This window comes from Marmota monax, unplaced genomic scaffold (genome assembly GCF_021218885.2).
Source record: "Marmota monax isolate L192 unplaced genomic scaffold, Marmota_monax_Labrador192_F-V1.1 WCK01_AAM20220418_F8-fsc00052, whole genome shotgun sequence".
NCBI lineage: Eukaryota > Metazoa > Chordata > Mammalia > Rodentia > Sciuridae > Marmota > Marmota monax.
This window is the reverse complement of record NW_026693473.1, coordinates 5,003,375-5,023,116: the sequence shown is the minus strand read 5'-3', so window position 1 is coordinate 5,023,116 and position 19,742 is coordinate 5,003,375. Positions and strand designations below refer to the sequence as shown.

At 40.1% G+C, this 19,742-nt stretch overlaps 2 protein-coding genes across 3 annotated transcripts in view; both read left to right on the top strand.

Moving 5' to 3' along the window:
• The window catches only part of Ropn1 (rhophilin associated tail protein 1), a 29,054-nt gene extending 20,600 nt beyond the window's left edge, over nt 1–8,454 (top strand). For both annotated transcript variants that reach the window (XM_046458035.1, XM_046458033.1), the window contains 3 exons: nt 1,028–1,189; nt 7,156–7,331; nt 8,251–8,454. In XM_046458035.1, the coding sequence (XP_046313991.1) occupies nt 1,028–1,189; nt 7,156–7,331; nt 8,251–8,317 (405 nt within the window). In that variant the 3' untranslated portion in view covers nt 8,318–8,454. The remainder of the gene's footprint in view (nt 1–1,027; nt 1,190–7,155; nt 7,332–8,250) is intronic.
• Nucleotides 8,455–15,652: 7,198 nt separating this feature from the next.
• Nucleotides 15,653–19,742, top strand: part of Ccdc14 (coiled-coil domain containing 14) — a 59,735-nt gene continuing 55,645 nt past the window's right edge. Inside the window, exon 1 of the mRNA XM_046457949.2 lies at nt 15,653–15,779. Within this exon, the coding sequence (XP_046313905.2) occupies nt 15,750–15,779 (30 nt within the window). The 5' untranslated portion in view covers nt 15,653–15,749. The remainder of the gene's footprint in view (nt 15,780–19,742) is intronic.

Below are 19,742 nucleotides of genomic sequence, written 5' to 3'. Positions count from 1 at the left end.
GACCCTAAAGTTCACTAAATCTTGCCCTGAAGGTAAATGTCCCCTTGGGTAAATTGAATAGGCCAAGGGCTAGCTTGTCATGGGGCCATCACAGATCCCCTTAAGCTGACACAATGCCCAGGGACTCAGTGCAGTGCTAATCCTTCTCTCCTGAAAAATATGGGTCTGCAGTTGCTTGAAAGTGTCTCCCAGATGGATCAACAAGGCCATGACATGCGGCCATCCCACTTTGGGGAGGAGCTTATTGTAGTTCCCCAGTGCAAACATAGCCTAGTTTTTAGGGAACACCCTGACATTCTCCCCAGCCCTGTCATCCTAGAAGTTGCCTGATAAATGAATGAGGAGAAACTGGCTTGAGAAAGTTTGTGGTTTGGCCAATTCTCAAAAAAATATGGATTAGCACCACCATTCCTTGCCCTAAGATCTTGGACAGAGAGATCTGAGGCAATTCAGGACTGACTTAGCCAACGACCTCAGTTCCAGAGATTTAGTGTTTTATTAGAATCAGAGGGCTAGGAAAGGGGTTGGGGCTTCACTGGGGCAGCTGTGCCCTCGTCACCTTGTTCAGTCAGTCATTCACTCCTGTCCTTTTAACTTCCAAGTTCCTTGTACATTGAGCCTGACGGAGCTCTAGAGTGAGATCAAACAACATTAGGCATCCAGTCTCAACCCCTACACATCAGCCATGTTCCCCACGTCATTCCTGGGGAAATGGGAGGTAAATGAGATCCAGTGCAAAGAATTCAGTGGAGACTTGGAAGCAAGAGACCCTATGTCTATCTCTAATATAATTCTGACATCTGAAATTACAAAATATATATGCATATTAAATGATATCTCAGCATGCTCTTCAGTAGGCCTTGCAGGAAGAACTGCCAAAGAGGGTCCTCTGACCTCCCTAATTAATACCTACCCTCAACCCCACCCCTTTACACATGCTGGCAGAACTTGGGGACTGACCTGCCAATCAGGGCATCTCCTACCTTTCCCCTCATTCTTTATATTTTGTCTGTCCCCTGCCCTGCAGGTTGGTGGCAGGCTGATCATCCATGCCGATGAACTGGCTCAGATGTGGAAGGTGTTGAATCTGCCAACAGATCTGTTTAATAGTGTGATGAACGTGGGTCGCTTCACGGAGGAGATCGAGTGGCTGAAGTTCTTAGCCCTTTCCTGCAGCTCTCTTGGAGTTGTAAGTTAGCCCCCCCACCCTCCTTGAGTTCCTTAAGGGAAAATCTTCCTCCAGACTTGGAAGGATAATTCACATTATCACCCCTCCAGGGCTAATGACGAGCCTGCTTCTTTTTGTCTTCTCCTCCTCTCTGAATTAAGAAATGCATTTCTGTATGCATCAGCTGGAAGCAGGAGATGGGAGGAGAGAGAGAAGAGAATTATCATCAGGTTCTAGGGACAGTTCAAATTATTTGTGAAATTTGATCATTGCCCTCAGATTTATTTTCACCCCACTCCACACCTTTCATTTATAATTCCTAGAGATAACCAAGAGCCAGCTATAGAATAAGACTTGCTCACTTGTAGATTCCAGACACCTTCAAGATATACCAATAGTGACTTTTAAAAAGGGGTGTAGCCTTATAGAAAATGACTATTAGATAAACATAATTGGATGCAATGATCAGAGATAAGAAAGCAAGCAAAGAGAGATGAGGCTATTTCTAGAACTACAGTTATGACATCACTGTGCATACAGGATGTTCATACAAATTCATGCCTTTTCCAAATTTGACTTGTTTCGCAACTAGAAAAGCCATTTTCCTGTTTTGAAGCAAAAGATGCTAAAAACAGTTTTTTAGGTATCTTATATGTGAACTCACCCTTGTTAATAATTGTTATGATACCTTAAATAAAAATGAATCAAAATTATTCAGTTTTAAAACTATCCCTGAAATGATACATACAAATTTAAGCATTAATGAGGAAATTATCACCTCAGCCCAAACCAACTGGTATGAAAAGGTAGTTTGAATTATTCAGCACATCTAAACACGATCTTGTTCTTTCTTCTCCAATATGCTTGGAACACATATTTGACATTCTGTTTCTGAGCAAATTTAGCAGAAATACTGTAGTTCAACTTTTGGGTTTCCCCGGTGACCTTTATCATAATCACTTCTTTAGATAGAAGAAAAGGAGAGCCTTATGGGTTGATTTTTTTCTTTATTGTCCTTATATAACAAATAAATTACTATCCTCCAAAGAAGAGAGGAAAAGGTAGCATGGGCAAATGAGCTGTCAATCACAACTGATATCTCTTCTGTGTGTGTGTGGGGGGTGGGGGCTCAAGAACTGGATGCTTCGGCACATGCCTGTTATAAACCCCAGGGATCCAAGAAGCTGAGGCAGGAGAATTGCAAGTTCAAGGACAGCCTCAGCAACTTAATAACACTCTCCCTGTTTCAAAATAATAAATAAAAAGGACTGGAGATATAGCTCAGTGGTGAAGCAAGCTTGGGTTCAATCCCCAGTGCCTTCCCTACCACCCACCCCCACCAAAAAAAAAAAAAAAAGAAACCAAGCCTCAAGTATTGGAAGAAATTACAAAAGAGAAAATTAAAATCACACATAAAATTCTCACAGGCCTACAAGTTTATTCATATCACATTCAGAGGTGTATGTGTGGGGTTTTTTGTTTGTTTCTGGTTTTGTTTTTGTTTTCTGGTGGGGTATAGTTTTTTATCTTATCTAAAGTTAATTCTGATGACCTTGATTTATCCCCCACCTGAAAAGGGTAGAAGAGGAAGATAAGTAGATTCCATTCAATCCAGGAGTTTAGTCTGATGCAATAATTGAAACTGCCTACAGGTAACTGTCTCTCTCAGGTTTCGCCTCACCATTCTCTCTGGGGTGGTTTAGGACCTCAGAGCAGCCAAGTAAAGGGGTTCCCATGCCTCCTAGTACTTTCCTGCCTTCCTCTGATCACAAACTGCTTACAGCTTAAGTTTTTGGTGTCTCTCTGATTATGCAAAGTCTGATGATGCTCCCCCACCCCCTAGGCTCATCTCAGTTGTCACTCCTGCTGGGAACCTCTGAAATCTCTTCCAGGTTGTCTTCATCTGCTCCCTGGCTTTGGCAGTCTATGTTTCTCACCATCTTATGAGGTGTCCAAGTTACCCTCTTGTATTCATACTTCACAGTAGCCAGGAGCAACTTTGGAAAGTCACACTCTGACCCTTCCTGTGCTTAGGTTACTAGGTGGCTACTAGTTTTCCTCTGATAGACCTGCCTCACAAATTGGGGTGGAGGAACAATGAAGTGAACTATATTTTTCCACTTCCCTTTTAAAATAAGGAGGTTGGATTGAAAGTTCTATGAAGTTCTCTTACCTCTAGCACTCTGAGATTCTATTCCACCTTCTCTGTTCCCACCAAGGCACTCTCATGCCTACCTCTGGATAAGAGTGAACCATTCCAATTCTGAGGGATCCCGAGATATCTGACTTTGCCACTCACCATACCTATAAAAGAAGCACCTAGTGGGGAAGTTGGCCTAGAGTTCTAGTCTGTAAATAAAGAGTGTCCTGTGAATTCAAGAATCAGTACTATTATACCATTTGCATCATGTTGGACCATTTCTGGAAATTTAAATGTGGACTAGGTCAGTGCTATGGTCTGAAACTTTGTATCTCCCCCACCCAACTCATATGTTGAAACCTAATTCTCCAAGTGTGGGTATTAGGGGTTGTGGAGCCTTTGGGAAGGGATTAGAGCCTTATAAAGAAGCTTGAGGGGGGGGGGTCTGTTTGCTCCTTCTTCCATGTGAAGACACAGTGAGGAGTCACCATCATGAGGAATGGGTCCTCTCCAACCCCCGAATCTACTGGCCTCTTGATCTTGGACTTCCCAGCCTCTAGAACTGTGAGCAATAAATTTCTGTTGTTTATAAATTAATCAGTCTAAGATATTGTGTTATAGCAGCCCAGACTAAGACAGAATGTCACCAGCCAGTGGAGGCCTTGTATCTAGTTAATCCACATAGCTGTCCTTAGAGACAAGCCAGGAATTCCTCCTTCCTTTGCAAGCTAGTTTTGATCTCTGTGCCATCTAGAGAAGCAGTTTGCTCCTTGTGGAAGAGACCATGGCAGGAATGTTCACTCCACTGGGTAATAACAATACTGACTCCAGTAGGAGCTCTCTGGACCTAACACACATGGTTCCAAAAGCTTCAGCATGCAGGCCAGTGTCCCTCTTCCCTTTCACTCCTTCCTCCAGGCTGGCCTATGCCACCTCCTGCTCCACTAAGACTGATTATATAGATCATATAGAGAGTAGAAGATCGTGTTCACTTGGAGGAATGACTTCTCAATTGTTAGCAAACAATTCCTTTCTGAGCCTTTTGCCTCTGTGTTTGAAAATGAGGCTTGTAAAATGTTAAGGCCATCTCTGTGAAATGGATTCCTATCCCACAGAGAAGTCTTGTGAATGAGAATGGAGATCTCTGCTTACTTTAGATTTGTTTGAATTTATCAAAAGGCTGTAGTCTTGGACTGGGGATAGAGTTCAGTTGATAGAGTGCTTGCCTTGCATGCACAAGGCCCTGGGTTCAATCCCTAGCACCACATAAGAAAAAAAAAAAAAAAAAAAGAAGAAGAAGCTATAGTCCAAAGAGTTTTTTTTATCCATTTATTAGATCTTTAAAAATCTTTAAAAATCTATGAGAGCTTTAGAATTTGAGGGTTTATTGTTTTAATAACCAATAAATGATACACCCACTGTATTCAAGGGCTGCTATAACAAAGTACCACAGACTGGGTGGTATAGACAACAAAAATTTATTGTCTCACAGTTCTGGCAGCCAAACGTTTTAAGATCAAGGAATCAGCAGGGTTGGTTTCTTCCAAGGGCCCTTTCTTTGCCTTATAAAAAACCATCATCAATCAATGTAATTCCACATCATGTACAACTAGAACAATGGGAAGTTATACTCCCTATATGTATAAAATGTCAAAATACATTCTACTGTCATGTACAACTAGTAAGAACACATTTTAAAAGATATTTATAGCTATAAAAAAACTATCATCACCCTGTGTTCCTCTGACTCCACATGTCTAGAGTCTTACTTTTGTCCTAATTCCCTCTTCTCATAAACACACTAATCATATTTAATTGGGGACCCACCCCAAGGACTTCATTTTAACTTCTTTTTTAAAAAGTTCTTTGTTGGAATATAATTACATTTTCAGGTTCTGAGGCTTATGGTTTCAACATGTGAGTGGGAAGGGTACAGTTCAGCCCATAACAGCACCCCAACGAAGAGGATGACAGAACAAAAGAAAATAGGGGTGCAGAGAGAAGTCAAAAGAATGAGCTGTGGATAAAAATTATGTAGTTCAGGACTGGGTGTGGTGACACATACCTATAATTCCAGCGACTCAGGAGGCTGAGGCAAGAAGATTGCAAATTTGAGGCCAGACTCTGCAGTTTAGTGAGACTCTCAGCAACTTAGTGTAAGACTTTGTCTTAAAATAAAAATTAAAAAATAGAAAGGGCTGAGGATGTAGCTCAGTGGTTGAGAACAGGAGTTCCATCCCCAGTACCAAAAAAAAAAAAAAAAAAAGAAAGAAAGAAAAAGAAAAAGGAAAAAGTTCAGTTTAATTTACATACATTGATACTTGCAAATGTACCCCAAACCATTGTCATGCTAACCTCATCTCACAGTCATGGGGTCCCATCCTCACTGATAACCTCATGTATGTCCACCCTCCTCTCCCCTCTCTTAGGTGGAAATCCCTGGAATGATGCCTCATCCTGTGCTTCACCTCCAGAGCCACAGCTGTTGCAAACCCCAAATTTCTTTGGCATCATTTTTATTTTTAAATCATTGCACAGTGATTCTATTTCATAAAATAACAATGCTTGTTAAATGGAAAGAAATGAAATTTAAATATTGACTCAATTAAAATTAATAATTAGTTAATGCAAATAACATTTGAATTCACTGCCTTCAAGGAAAACTGTCACTCCAGGAGGATAGGCTGAGTTTCTTCCACATCTTTGCATGCTGTATGACATACAGACTTACACCCTGGGTAATACACACCACAGCAAAAGGAGTGCCATCTAGACATTTGTTATGTTCAGGCAAAGGGTAGGAGTAGAACCATGAGCATCAACTGCAAGAAAGGCAATTGTCCACTGGCCATGCACATGGAAGAGATGGCGGCTATTTGTTCACCCCTAGTTCACCACGCAGGGCTGATTTTTCACTGCTCCCTGGAGATTGTGTAAGGCATCTGTGCACCATCTCTTTCAGTAAACCACCAAGATATATATGCTGACCTATCTCTGCTAATTCAGAGCTCAACAGTCTTTTCTTTGAATCACTCCTTTCCTTTGCCCCACCACTTCACAACTCTCTTACTTGTGAAATTTATGCAAAGGCTACATTTATTTAAAGACGTAGGATCAATTCTGAATATGATCCTTTAATGTTCAAGTTTCATTGTAAGGTGTGATTGCTTTGGTAGCAAACCTTCTATTAAAACTGGCACATCATCTGCTCATTTCCCCCCTCCGCAGCACCAGGGTTAGTATTATGCAATATAGATGATTCTGCTTAGATGTATCTGCATGTTTAGAAGAATGGTTTTATCTTGATGCTCAGTCCTATTTTCCTAGCATCTAGAACTCCTGTCTTCCAAGGAATATTGCCCTTTTCTTACATTTTTTTTCCCGACTTTGACATTCCTCAAATAATTCATTAGACTATAACAAGCTGGAAAAATTACCTCAACCCTTTAGAAATAAGACTGGAAAGAAATAATAAGAACTAAAAAAAAAAAGAAATAATAAGAACTAATTCTAATTTTATAGCCTGTGAAATCAATGACCCCCATCTTAAATAAGGAATTGGCTGATTAAAGTCACAAATAACTTATGAGTTTCTAGCAGTTTATAAATTTAATTTCTTAAGAATAGCCCTCTAACAAAGAAAGGAAAGAAAAAAGATACCCCTTCAATAATCAATGTTTTTAGAATGAATTAAGTGCCATTTGAAGGTAAAAATGCTAAACTTTCTAGAATCTTAAATCATAGTCAACTTCATTTTATAAGAGCAATATTTTTGTTTTCTCTCTTATACCTAAACTGATCTCAGAACTCTAGTCTAGAAGAGTGACTTTCTCCATGTATCTTATAGACCATTGCCAAAACTCTTAAGATAGTATGTGAAGTTTTGTCCAGTGACCATGATGGTGGACCTCCACGGATCCCTTTCAGCACCTTCCGGTTTCTCTACACATATATTGCTGAAGTGGATGGAGAAATCTCTGCATCCCATGTCAGCAGAATGCTAAACTACATTGAACAGGAAGTGTAAGTAAACTTTTCCCAGTAAGAATACTGGGGGAAAAAACCTAAAAATCTAATAGGCCAAGTTATAGTGGTCCCTACAGATGGTCCCTGGCTTACCATGGCTTGACATATGATTTTTTTTTTTAATTTTATGATGGTAAGAAAGCATCACCCATTCAGTAGAAACTAAACTTCAATTTTTAAATTTTGATCTTTTCTTGGGCTGGCAATATATGGTTAAATGCTCCCTCATGATGCAGGCGGTGGCAGCAGCTAGCCCCATCTCCCATTCAGTTTGTGATCCTGAAGGGAAGCAACTGATATTCCACAGTGTACTGTGCTGCTGGGTTATAATGTTCAGTAGGTCAGGTGTATTGAAATGCATTCTCAACTTGTGATATTTTCAACTTATGGGTTTATCAGAATGTAACTCCATCAGAGGTCAAGGAGCATCTGATGATGTTCTCCAAACAGTATAATGCTCTATTTATCTGAAAACCTATTGGAGAACATAGAAATATTGTGAGAAATGTGAAATATAGATCTGAAAGAAACAAGGAAGGGGAAAGAAAAGAATGGTATAGGGACAATGATTCTTGGAGAGCTTGAAACCAGCAGCAGAGGCAGTAGCACCTGGGAACATGTTAGACATGCAGAATTCCAGGCTGCACCCTGGGCCTCCTGAATCATAAACTCTAGGGATGCGACCCAGGTATATGTGTCTTACAATCCCTTCAGGTGCCTCTGATGCTGCTGCTCAGGCTTGACCAGAGGAGGAGGAGGAAGAAGAAGAGAAGGGGCAGTCAAGAGTTAAGAGAAAAAGGGGTGATGGACCCAGAGCAGAAGCAGAACTATTGGAGTGAGAGAGTTGTTTCTAGGTTATCTTTTTAAAGATTGTTTGTTAAACAAACTAACCACAGATATCTATTTTTCCAAACAGAATTGGTCCTGATGGTTTAATCAAGGTGAATGACTTTACCCAAAATCCCAGGGTTCGGCTGGAATAAAAACACAGTTTTGGCAATTTTAAAGGAAGATACAGAGATGATTGTACTTCGCAATGGCTTAACCCCATACACCATCCAAAGTCAATTTTCTTGTGCAACTGGTACACACAAATAAACAATTAGGCAAACGTATGAAATCAGAATTGTGTGGAATGAAGATGTAAAACTGTCAGAACAAGACATGGTATCAGATTAGTATTCTTCCCACATGGGCACTGAATAAAAATGGCTGATGATGTATGGATAGAAAGCACATTTCTAGTCAAAGCCAGGCTTAGATTTTGAAAGGCAGAATGCTAACCAGACATGGTTCTGATGTTTTGTGATTGCTAGATGGAATTTAGATGAGAATCTTTTACATGGTCAATCATTTTTACCAGTTTATTGCAACATTTACTGATCCTGTGCTAGTCATTCACTCATTCACTTATTCATCATTGTTTATTGAGCTAGCCATGCGCCAGGAATAGGTTTTCAGATAAATACAGGATTCCCAGTTGAATTTGAATTTCTAATAAATGATGATTTTTTTAGTGGTTGGTTGGTTTTGCTAAACTTGGCAACCCTAGCCAGGATCTCTGCTGGGTATATACAAATAAATCATATCTGATTTCTGCCCTCAAGGAGCTCACGACCTAACACTAAGACATGAACATAAATCATTTTAATGTAAGTGGCCCTGAGACATACTACAAGAATGTTCCAGTTGTCAGTATTAAAGTATCAGTATCAGCTGATTTTTCTGGAACATTACACATGTAATGGGACCTTCTAGGAGAAATCCCCTGCATGAGTACAAGACCTCCTGACTAGATCTTAAAGGGTTTTCTTTCTTGAAGGAAGTAGAGGAGATGAATTGTGATTATTGTTCTTAACACCAGGCATACCAAGGTCTGAGTAGGTCCTTTCTACTTGTAATACTATTTCCTTTTAAAAGCTGTTACTCAGGGCTGGGGCTTTAGCACATTGGAAGCACTGAAGTTCAATCCTCAGCAGTGCATAAAAATAAGTAAATAAAATAATAAGTAAGTAAAATAAAGATATTGTGTCCATCTATAGTTAAAAATATTTTTAAAGTTATTGCTCAAAAATTACATTAGCTTGTAGGCATATATCTCTGTATATAAACTGGAGAGAAATTTGTCTGCGAGTGTCTATGATGAAAGGAGAATGTGATGGGAAGTTATATGGGCCTTGATTTCTACCTAAAATGAAACAAAGGGGCTGAAACAAATTCTTCCCCCTGAGTCATTGGGCTGCACCTGCAAAAGGTAGGCAACAAGAAATCCTGCCTGCTACCTGACTTTCTAGCCAATGTGGCCCATGATTTCTACACACTCTGAGACCTAGGGCTGTTTGAAAGGGGGACGTTTTGCGGGTGAAATCTGGCACTATAATTCACTGATTTAGAGGATGACTAAAATCCAATAATCTCCTTCAGTTTCTTGGTGTGTCTCAGTTTCTCTTTCACTGTGACCAAGGCATTAAAACACAATCTTGTCCAGGAGTTGGAAGGGATGGGAGCAAAGGTGGGGAATCTCTAATCTGGAAGTTTCTAAAATAGCCATATTAAGTTAATAATCATAACAGAAGCAAAAAGGTCCTTTGTCCATTTTAGAAAGCAGATTGAAATCAGAAACTCAATCTGGGTAGCCCTGAGCATATTCCCTCAAGAGTAAGGCTAATGAAATTCCAGCCATCAGATGCATATTGGACATAGCTATGAATTTATCGATAGCTCTGTAGCCATCAGTTGCAACTAAGCTCAATCGGCAAAACCACCGTTGCACTGCCAATGGCTCCTCTAAGCCAACACTTGATATGTACCATTTTCCTCACTGTGGCAACATTTCTTCTAAGCTATTGATGTTGCTCATTCATAGGTGCTTGCCAGAAACAGCCTCCACAGCACATGCACCAAACCAACCTGCTTCAGCAGTCACTCCAAGACTAGAAAACAGCTTTGTCCTCCACTGGGGTTTACCATTTTAACAATATGATAAATGTTATATTAATGATAACAGCCAGTATTTATTGAGCCACTGTATGCAATGCTTTACATACCTTCTCAAAACTTTTTTGACAATCAAACCTTATGAAGTCAGGGCCATTACCCCTGTTTTATGGATGAAGAAACAAACTTAGAGAAATTAATTTGCTAAGTGTCACTGGTAAGAAAGAATTTGAATCCAGGTTCATCTGGGTAAAACTTCATTGCCTTGTATGTATGCTTAATGCCAGTCTAGGTATGGGATTTACTCCATAAAATGTCCTGGAACAGGGATTCAAGTGCAAATGGCTTATTTTGGAGGCACTACCAAGAGCAGTGAAGAGGGATGAGGAAGAGCAAGGTTAAAAGATAGGAAGAAAGTCACAAAGGGTGTGTTGTTCAGCTATTACCCCTGGATTCCAATATTGTAGGGAACTCTGGGATACAGCACACAAGACATCTGAGTCATCCCAATTTGAGGAATAGGAACACTCTTCATCCATCATTGACTAAGGGCTGCTTCTAGGGGCATTAACTTTCTGCATTTTTTTATTCCCCTGAACCTGATCCTTTTGCTCCAGAAAAATGGCTCTCAGGCACAAAGTCATAGGTGTTCACAATAAACAGCCATCAGCAGCTGCTGTATGCTGTACAGATGTTTTAATAAAAGTTTTAACATTTTAATCATTATTATTACATTATCCACAGCCTCTTTTTGAAACTTCTTGAGTCAGGCACAAGTCCACGGGGACTGCAGGGCAACAAGTGACTGACATGTGCTGTATTAAATTTCACACTTAACACAAACCTGGCACACTGTACCAAATGGTTTCTTCCTTATGAGATCATTCCAAGGACTCTATTGATCCTTGCTGTCAACAGACCCTTGTCAGACCATCCCATTGGCCTTCCTATTTTGCCTGGCAATAGCTGAATCCTAGCATGACCCCAGTTAAGCTGTCAAACTGAGATCCTTGGAACAGATGGTGTGTAGTTCTCCTTTAAAAAGAAAAACATTCAGGAAGCAATAAAATCAGGATTTTATAAAGAAAAAGAAGTGGGTTCTTTCTTTCCTAAGTTAAGCTATTTTGATTAAAGTGAAGACTGAAGATACATTTAAAGCTTCAGTGGAAAAATGCAAAGATCATGGCTCAATTCCATTTTCACTATGCTCCTTGCTCCCCTCTCCTTGATGCTGTTCAAGCAGAGACCTATCATCTCTATTTAGCCAACAACTTCCAGGATCACCAGGACTGTGCAACAGAAGGAGCTGGACGCTCCACTGTGGGTGGCCAGTTTTGAATTAGAAGAGGAATCTTAATCTAAAATGCTTGGAGCAGCTCCTGAACACCTCTGATAATATTCCATAAAAATGTGCTTCAGAAATGTACACATTAGCATTTTTCTGAGGGAAAAAAATCACAAAACTTATAAACTTGTATATGATTTTAAAAGGTCCAAAACCTTTGGTTTGGAAATAGCTACAGAAAGTACCAAATGGTTTAAAAAGAAGCAAGAGAATAATCAGATCTTTTTGAGCAGAACTGAGTCAGGCCTCCAACATGTGACATTATCCACAGCCTCTTTTTGAAACTTATATTCTGGCAATAAATTTAGATTTTCATGTACTTGAAACTTGAGTTGTCTTCTCTAAATCAGAACCTGGTCAAACATGAACAGAGACTTTCCCACTTTGGAGATGAGCCCATTGCAAAAGTCATTGGTCCAAAGTGCTGAGTGACCTACATGATAGATAAGTAGAGTTAAACACCCAAGATAACAGTGATTAATCTTCTAGATCAGGTTCACAGGACTAGCCCTGGACAACCTGAATTTCAGGTAGCTGTTAGCCCCAATGCAAGAAAACAGTCCGAACAATGGTTTGTTCATTTACTTAACAAACGATTTAAACAGTTCTACGATGTGCAAGGTGTTGTGCAAGGCATTGGGGATCCTGCACTGAACAAGGTAAAGTCCTTGCTGTCACAAGATTAAATTATTCTTGGGAAGACAGACATCAAACAAATAGTCATAACTGTAATTGTGGAAATGGTGTTATTCTATTATAGTCTAGGGGCACATGAATTAGTTTGCCAAAGCAAGACAGAGGTAGAAGAAAAAGCTTTCTTGAGGAAGTAATCTGAGGGCAAACTTGGAAGCCTACAGCATTGGTTACCACAGATAACAGAAATGTGTTTTGTACCCTACACTCCCTCACCAGGCTCCAAACTTAAATACCCAGTAGCTGACTCAGTCTTCTGTTGGATGGTTCCAAGGCACTCCCTAATTCAACATGCCCCCAAATGACTTCCTAGTTTGCATTTTTTTTTAGAGAGAGAGAGAGAGAGAGAGAGAGAGAGAGAGAGAGAAAGAGAGAGAATTTTAATTTTTTTTTTTTTTTTTTAGTTTTCGGTGGACACAACATCTTTGTATGTGGTGCTGAGGATCGAACCTGGGCCGCACGCATGCTAGGCGAGCGCACTATCGCTTGAGCCACATCCCCAGCCCCACTAGTTTGCATTCTCCCATAATAAAATGTTTGGGGAAAATGTTTCTATAAACTTCCCTCCTCAATGAATGCCTACCCTTTGCCTTACTTCCAAATTCTAATACCAAATTCTGCCCATTTGAGCTCCTACACCTCTCTCAAATCTGTTCATCTTTCCTCCTCATTCCCACCCAGTTTCCCATTGCTTACAAGGCCTTCATATGGCATCCAGGTCTCCTATGAGTCTGGTCCTGACAAAACAGAAGACAGCCAGATTTTGAAGATAATGAAAAGATTTACAGAGCTGTGGACAAGGAAATTACCAAGGGGTGTTGAAGTACCCAGACTATCACCCCTTGGACTGAAGGGACTAGGGGGATGTTATATTTTAGGAGCCAGGAGAGAGCTGGACTCCAAAAAGCTCCCCTGAGGAGCTATAGTAGCAAAAGTCACTGCATCAGCCAGATGGTTGAGAGGAGGAATACCCCAATCTCTCTCTCTCCTCCCTCCCCTATCTTCTGCTAGTTATTCCTATCAACTAAACAAAACCAGAAGCTATATCATCAGCCCTTTTATTTCTTCACTTATTTATTTTTTTAGTTAGAATCTTGCTAAGTTGCTGAGGCTAGCCTCAAACTTGCCACCCTACTGTTCAGCCTTCCCAGTTGCTGGGATGGCAGGCTTGTGCCTCTGCAGCTGACTTGTTCTTTAGATTTTTTAAAAAGCCATGATATTCAAATCCCTCATGGGCTCAACAACAACAATGATAACATGGCAGCAGACTAGATTTGGTCAGGGCCATAGTGGAGACTCTGGCTCTACCATGCAGCCAGCCATGTTTGTGAAACATCAGTTAGTTCCTGGTGCCCCTGCTGAAACCTTTGGACATTCCACTACCTTTTGAATAATAACAAAGCCTTGACCTATGAGAACTTCAGAGTCTGACAATACATACATCTCCATCCTCACTCTCTACATTCAGCTACAAGGGCCTCTTCTAGTCCTTCTTATTCAACACCATGCTGTTTCTGTCTATTTAAAATACTGTTCTCTCCCCTCTTCATTGAGTTTACTTTAAGATATCAGCTCACTGATATTTATAATAGCAAATAACAATTCCAAACAGTGAGAAACAATAGAACATTACTCAGTCATTTTATAATTGTAGATTAATGAGAAAACAATGTTAAGATGTTAAGATAAAACACATTATGGTAACATGTATCATATCATATTGTTGTAATACATTTATACATATACACCCAGGTAGGGAAAAGTCTGGAAAGGAATGCACCAAAGCATGGGTAGTTGGGTCATGGGTGATTTTTTTTCTTTTTTCTTATCTATATTTTCTAGAGCAAATATGTATTAAGAAAAAATCAATGTTTTAAAAAAATAAATTAAGAAAAACATCTAGTCGGCTGGGGATGTGGCTCAAGTTCGCCTGGCATGTGTGCGGCGTGGGTTCGATTCTCAGCACCACATACAAAGATGTTGTGTCTGTGGAAAACTAAAAAAAAAAAAAAAAAAAAAAAAAAAACATCTAGAGAGCTGGGGTTTTAGCTCAGTGGCAGAGCGCTTGCCTAGCATGTGTGAGGCACTGGGGTTGTGGCTCAGCAGTAGAGCATGTGTGCGAGGCTCTGGGTTCAATCATCAGCACCACATATAAATAAATAAAATAAAGGTATTGTGTCCAACTACAACTAAAAAATAAATATTAAAAAAAAAAACACGCAGAGGGCTGAGGCTGTAGCTCAGTGGCAGAGTGCTTGCCTAGCAAGGCACTTGTTTCCATTCTTAGCACCACATAGAAATAATTAATTAATTGATTATTAAAACCAGGAGGAATCTAAGGTGAATATGTTAAAAATTGTGAGAGAGATGGGGAAGGAAAGGATAGGATTTTTAGAGATAATCAATTGAAAACCAAGTTTATCAAATAGTTTCCTAAAATCCCTCATAATGAGTATGTAATATATTGATACGAATATTTTAGTTCCTGGGCGTTATTATTAATTTTAACATTTTTAAAAACACAGCTCTCTTTCCTATAAAAAAATAGGGATCCACTGAGTTACATAATTTCTCTCCAATTTGATTTAAAACATGACCCCCAAACACAATATCTTACAAACCAATGTCGAATCTCTATTATAATTTAGTGCAGTTAGTCAATGGTAAGAATACTGTCATACTTTACTAATAGCAATGGCCTCAGCAGAATAGACTATATATGGAAATAAAACCAAAATCCTAACTAATGAGCACCATTCTGAGATCACTGACCACAGTCAACATTTGAAATTATTAGAATTACGCAAAGATAATGATACCGAGGCTTAATTTTTATTGAATATTAAAAACAAAATCATTTTAAAAGGCACACGAAGTTCCGAACTAAAAATAAAGAGCTAAAACCCCAAAGCATAACCTAATACCTCTGAAACCCATCCTTTCCCCACTCCAGTCCCTTCCTTTGGTGTTGGCTGGTCTTGGTCCCCACCCGTGAAGGTTCCGCGCTCCTCCCCTGAAAGCCTGTGGAGCAATACTGCCCAATCAGTTCTGTCAGATACTTCCTCCGCCCACCTAGAGCCCGGGCACCACGCCTCTCCTCCCCCGCCCTCAGACCCCGCCCCGCCCCTTAGACCCGCCCCTCAGACCCCGCCCCTCAGACCCCGCTCCTCGTGCATTCGGTTGGCTTTTCCCACCCACTGCAGTGTGTGACGAGCGGTGGAGCCGGGAGGAGTCTATTGCGCACGCTGGTGCCGGGCAATCGGCGAGAGAAAGGTCGCCGCCCTGTGCTAGAGGCTATGAAGCGCGGCGTTCGGCGGGAGAGTTGCCGGAAGCGGAAGCTCGGGGGGCGGTCCAAAGGGGGCGGGGAGCCCGCGGCGGTTAATTCTTTTTACAGAGTGGCTTCTCATCCCTGGTTCTGGGATTTCCTGAGGCTGCGAGAAATGGTTAGGTCTGGATCCCGACCGAGCCAGGTGAGGGTTGTGGATCCGAGGAGTCCACTGTGTGGGTGGCGGGGACTTGAGGGGACTCTGGCAGGGGGCGTGTAAAACTGCTTGGGGGAAAAAAAGAAAAACCCAAGACGGCGCGGCGGCACTGAAAATGATGAGGCTGGGTAGTGGGGGACCGTTGGTCCTCCCATCCTAACAGCGGTTCTGTCGGTAGCTGCAAGTTGCCTCAGCCCTCCAGAGCTCAGGCCGGCTTTGAGGTCGGGCCGGGTTCGAGTCCCAGCTTTCGCCGCTGGTCGAGTGACTTGACTTAATCTCTCCCTGCGTGTGTAAGTCGTCGCATCAGATCCAGCTCCTGGGTTTTTCCACTATTGCCATTGTTAGCTCATCTTCCATCACTATTTTTTTTTTTTTAATTTTTTATGGTGGTGCTGGGGATTGAACCCAGGTCCATGTGTATGCTAGGCAAGCACTCTACCAACTGAGCTATATCCCCAGCCTTCCATCACTATTGCTGACATTTTTTAAAAAAGTTTCCCGGTTAGTGTCTCAAGTATACGTTCCTCGTTGTAATACAATGGTTCTGCTTAAAATCCAACACGAGAGCTCATTTTTTGCAAAGTGGATCCTGTTCTTTGGTGTGGGAACACTACCATGTTTTATACTTTTCAGCCTCCTTTCCCAAACAGTCAAATTCAAAACTACATAATCCCAGTGCTCTGGGCCCTCTGCTGCCTTTTCACATTCTGGTCTGTGTAGAATGCCCTTTTAAGACTGACATCACCGCTTTGCATCTTCTGGTCCTCAACTCACGGACCATCTGTAGAACCCTTACCTTACACCCTAGCATTCTCCGTTGGTTGGGTACTCTTCAGCCCCCCATTTATATCCTTAATAACTTATCAAACCACTTTTCAGGCTGGCTATGTTGGTAGTCTGCCTCTGCTTCTAGACTATTTTTTCTCCATATCTTCAAGGTCAAGGACAGCACCTGTCATATTGTATATTTTCAGGGATTGAATCAATTATTTCTCAGACCCTTTGCTCAGGTTGATCTTCCCTTAACTATATAGAACCTTATTTGGTTTTGTTTTTGGTGTTCCTTCATTTACCAAAACTACTGTCTTCCCCATTAATGTGAATCTTGCACCCTTTTTTCGAGATTTGGCTTGAAACTAGAAGTGTGAATACTTCTAGACCAGCCCACTTTTACAGATTTTTTTTTTTTTTTGAATGAACTAAGATATTGAATGAATGAACTCATATATTGAATGAATTCAGAATATGTGCATTTAACAAGGATGAAAAATATGGTTTTGATATTCACAATAATCAGATTCAGATTCCAGTTCTGCCACTATTGTGATGATGGTAAGCAAAGTACTTTTTGCTTCTTTGAGAATCCTATCCTTTTGCTATTAAATAGGTGTAAAATTCTGCTTCAAGGAATTGGGGAGATGAAATAAGAAAATCTGGTAAAATATCTGCCACACAAATGACATATGTATCCAATAAATTTTAATTCCCCAAACACCTAGTTTGTTATCATCCTGATGATAACTAGCATTCATTATGTGGCAGGTACTACTATGAGAGTTTTTTATACATTACATATAATAACTCATTTAATTTTTATACTAGCCTTATGAGGTAAATAATGTTATCATCTCTGTTTTATAAATAAGGAGATCGAGGGATGGAGAATTCAAATAACTTCCCAACTAACTAATTACACAGTTGGTAGACTGTGGAAACAGTATTCAGACTCGCATAGCCAGAGTCCATTCTTTTAAACATCATACTATTCTTAGATGTATGACTTTAGACAAGGTAAATTTCTTAATTTTAGGTTTATACTTCACAGAAATAATGGCAGGGAGTTCATTAAGTGGAAAGGCTTTAATATAACCAGTTATTCTACAAAGGTAATGCTATCTTGTACTTGGTAGGAAATATGATGATTAAGAAAAGCTTATATTCTCATATAGAAAAATTAAAAGTTTAATGAAAAGTAGTGGAAGTAAGTGTGAAAACAAACTGATTAGCTGCTGTATTATGATTTGGGACACTCCTAAGTGCAGTTTTGCAGTTTGTAGCAAGGGCATTAAACTGCTAATAACCTTTTCCAAAGAAATTATGATTTTAATCCTAAATATAAAAAGGCTATTTTCAGTATATAGAAAGGATTGTTCCAGGTTTGATTTTTAAAAATTTTTTATTTTATTTATTTTTATGTGGAGCCAAGGATCGAACCTAGTGCCTCATACATGCTAGGTGAAGGCTCTACTGCTGAGCCACAACCCCAGTCCTCCCAGGTTTTAATTTTTTTTAAAATATTTTTTTTAGTTGTAAATTGACATAATATCTTTTTATGTATTTATTTTTATGTGGTGCTGAGGATTGAATCTAGTCCCTCATACCTGTGAGGCAAGAAGAGCTCTGTCACTGAGCCTCAGCCCCAGCGCCCAGTTTGATTTTTTAAAATATATTTTATTTTTTATTATTGTAGATGGACAGAATGCTTTTATTTTATTTGTTTATTTATTTATTTTTTATGTGGTGCTGAGGATTGAACCCAGTGCCTCATACATGTCAGGAAAGCACTCTGCTGCTGAACTCTACAGCTCCAGCCCCCCAGGTTTGATTTTTAATTATCAAATATGGGAAGCAAATCAAGGACATATTATATTACTTCTACTCAAGGGAACGTTACCATTAACTTTTTTTTTTTTTTAATTTTTTATTGTTGGCTGTTCAAAACATTACATAGTTCTTGATATATCATATTTCACACTTTGATTCAAGTGGGTTATGAGCTCCCATTTTTACCCCATATACAGATTGCAGAATCACATCAGTTACACATCCATTGATTTACATATTGCCATACTAGTGTCTGTTGTGTTCTGCTGCCTTTCCTATCCTCTACTATCCCCCCTCCCCTCCCCTCCCCTCCCCTCTTCTCTCTCTGCCCCCTCTACTGACATTCATTTGTCCCCCTTGTATTATTTTTCCCTTTCCCCTCACTTCCTCTTGTATGTACTTTTGTATAACTCTGAGGGTCTCCTTCCATTTCCATGCAATTTCCCTTCTCTCTCCCTTTCCCTCCCACCTCTCATCCCTGTTTAATGTTAATCTTCTTCTCATGCTCTTCGACCCTATTCTGTTCTTAGTTACTCTCCTTATATCAAAGAAGACATTTGGCATTTGTTTTTTAGGGATTGGCTAGCTTCACTTAGCATAATCTGCTCTAATGCCATCCATTTCCCTGTAAATTCTATGATTTTGTCATTTTTTAATGCAGAGTAATACTCCATTGTGTATAAATGCCACATTTTTTTTATCCATTCATCTATTGAAGGGCATCTAGGTTGGTTCCACAGTCTTGCTATTGTGAATTGTGCTGCTATGAACATCGATGTAGCTGTGTCCCTGTAGCATGCTCTTTTTAGGTCTTTAGGGAATAGACCGAGAAGGGGAATAGCTGGGTCAAATGGTGGCTCCATTCCCAGCTTTCTAAGAAATCTCCGTACTGCTTTCCAAATTGGCTGCACCAATTTGCAGTCCCACCAGCAATGTACAAGTGTACCCTTTTCCTCACATCCTCGCCAGCACTTGTTGTTGTTTGACTTCATAATGGCTGCCAATCTAACTGGAGTGAGATGGTATCTTAGGGTGGTTTTGATTTGCATTTCTCTGACTGCTAGAGATGGTGAGCATTTTTTCATGTACTTGTTGATTGATTGTATGTCCCCCTCTGAGAAGTGTCTGTTCAGGTCCTTGGTCCATTTGTTGATTGGGTTGTTTGTTCTCTTATTGTCTAATTTTTTGAGTTCTTTGTATACTCTGGATATTAGGGCTCTATCTGAAGTGTGAGGAGTAAAGATTTGTTCCCAGGATGTAGGCTCTCTATTTACCTCTCTTATTGTTTCTTTTGCTGAGAAAAAACTTTTTAGTTTGAGTAAGTCCCATTTGTTGATTCTAGTTATT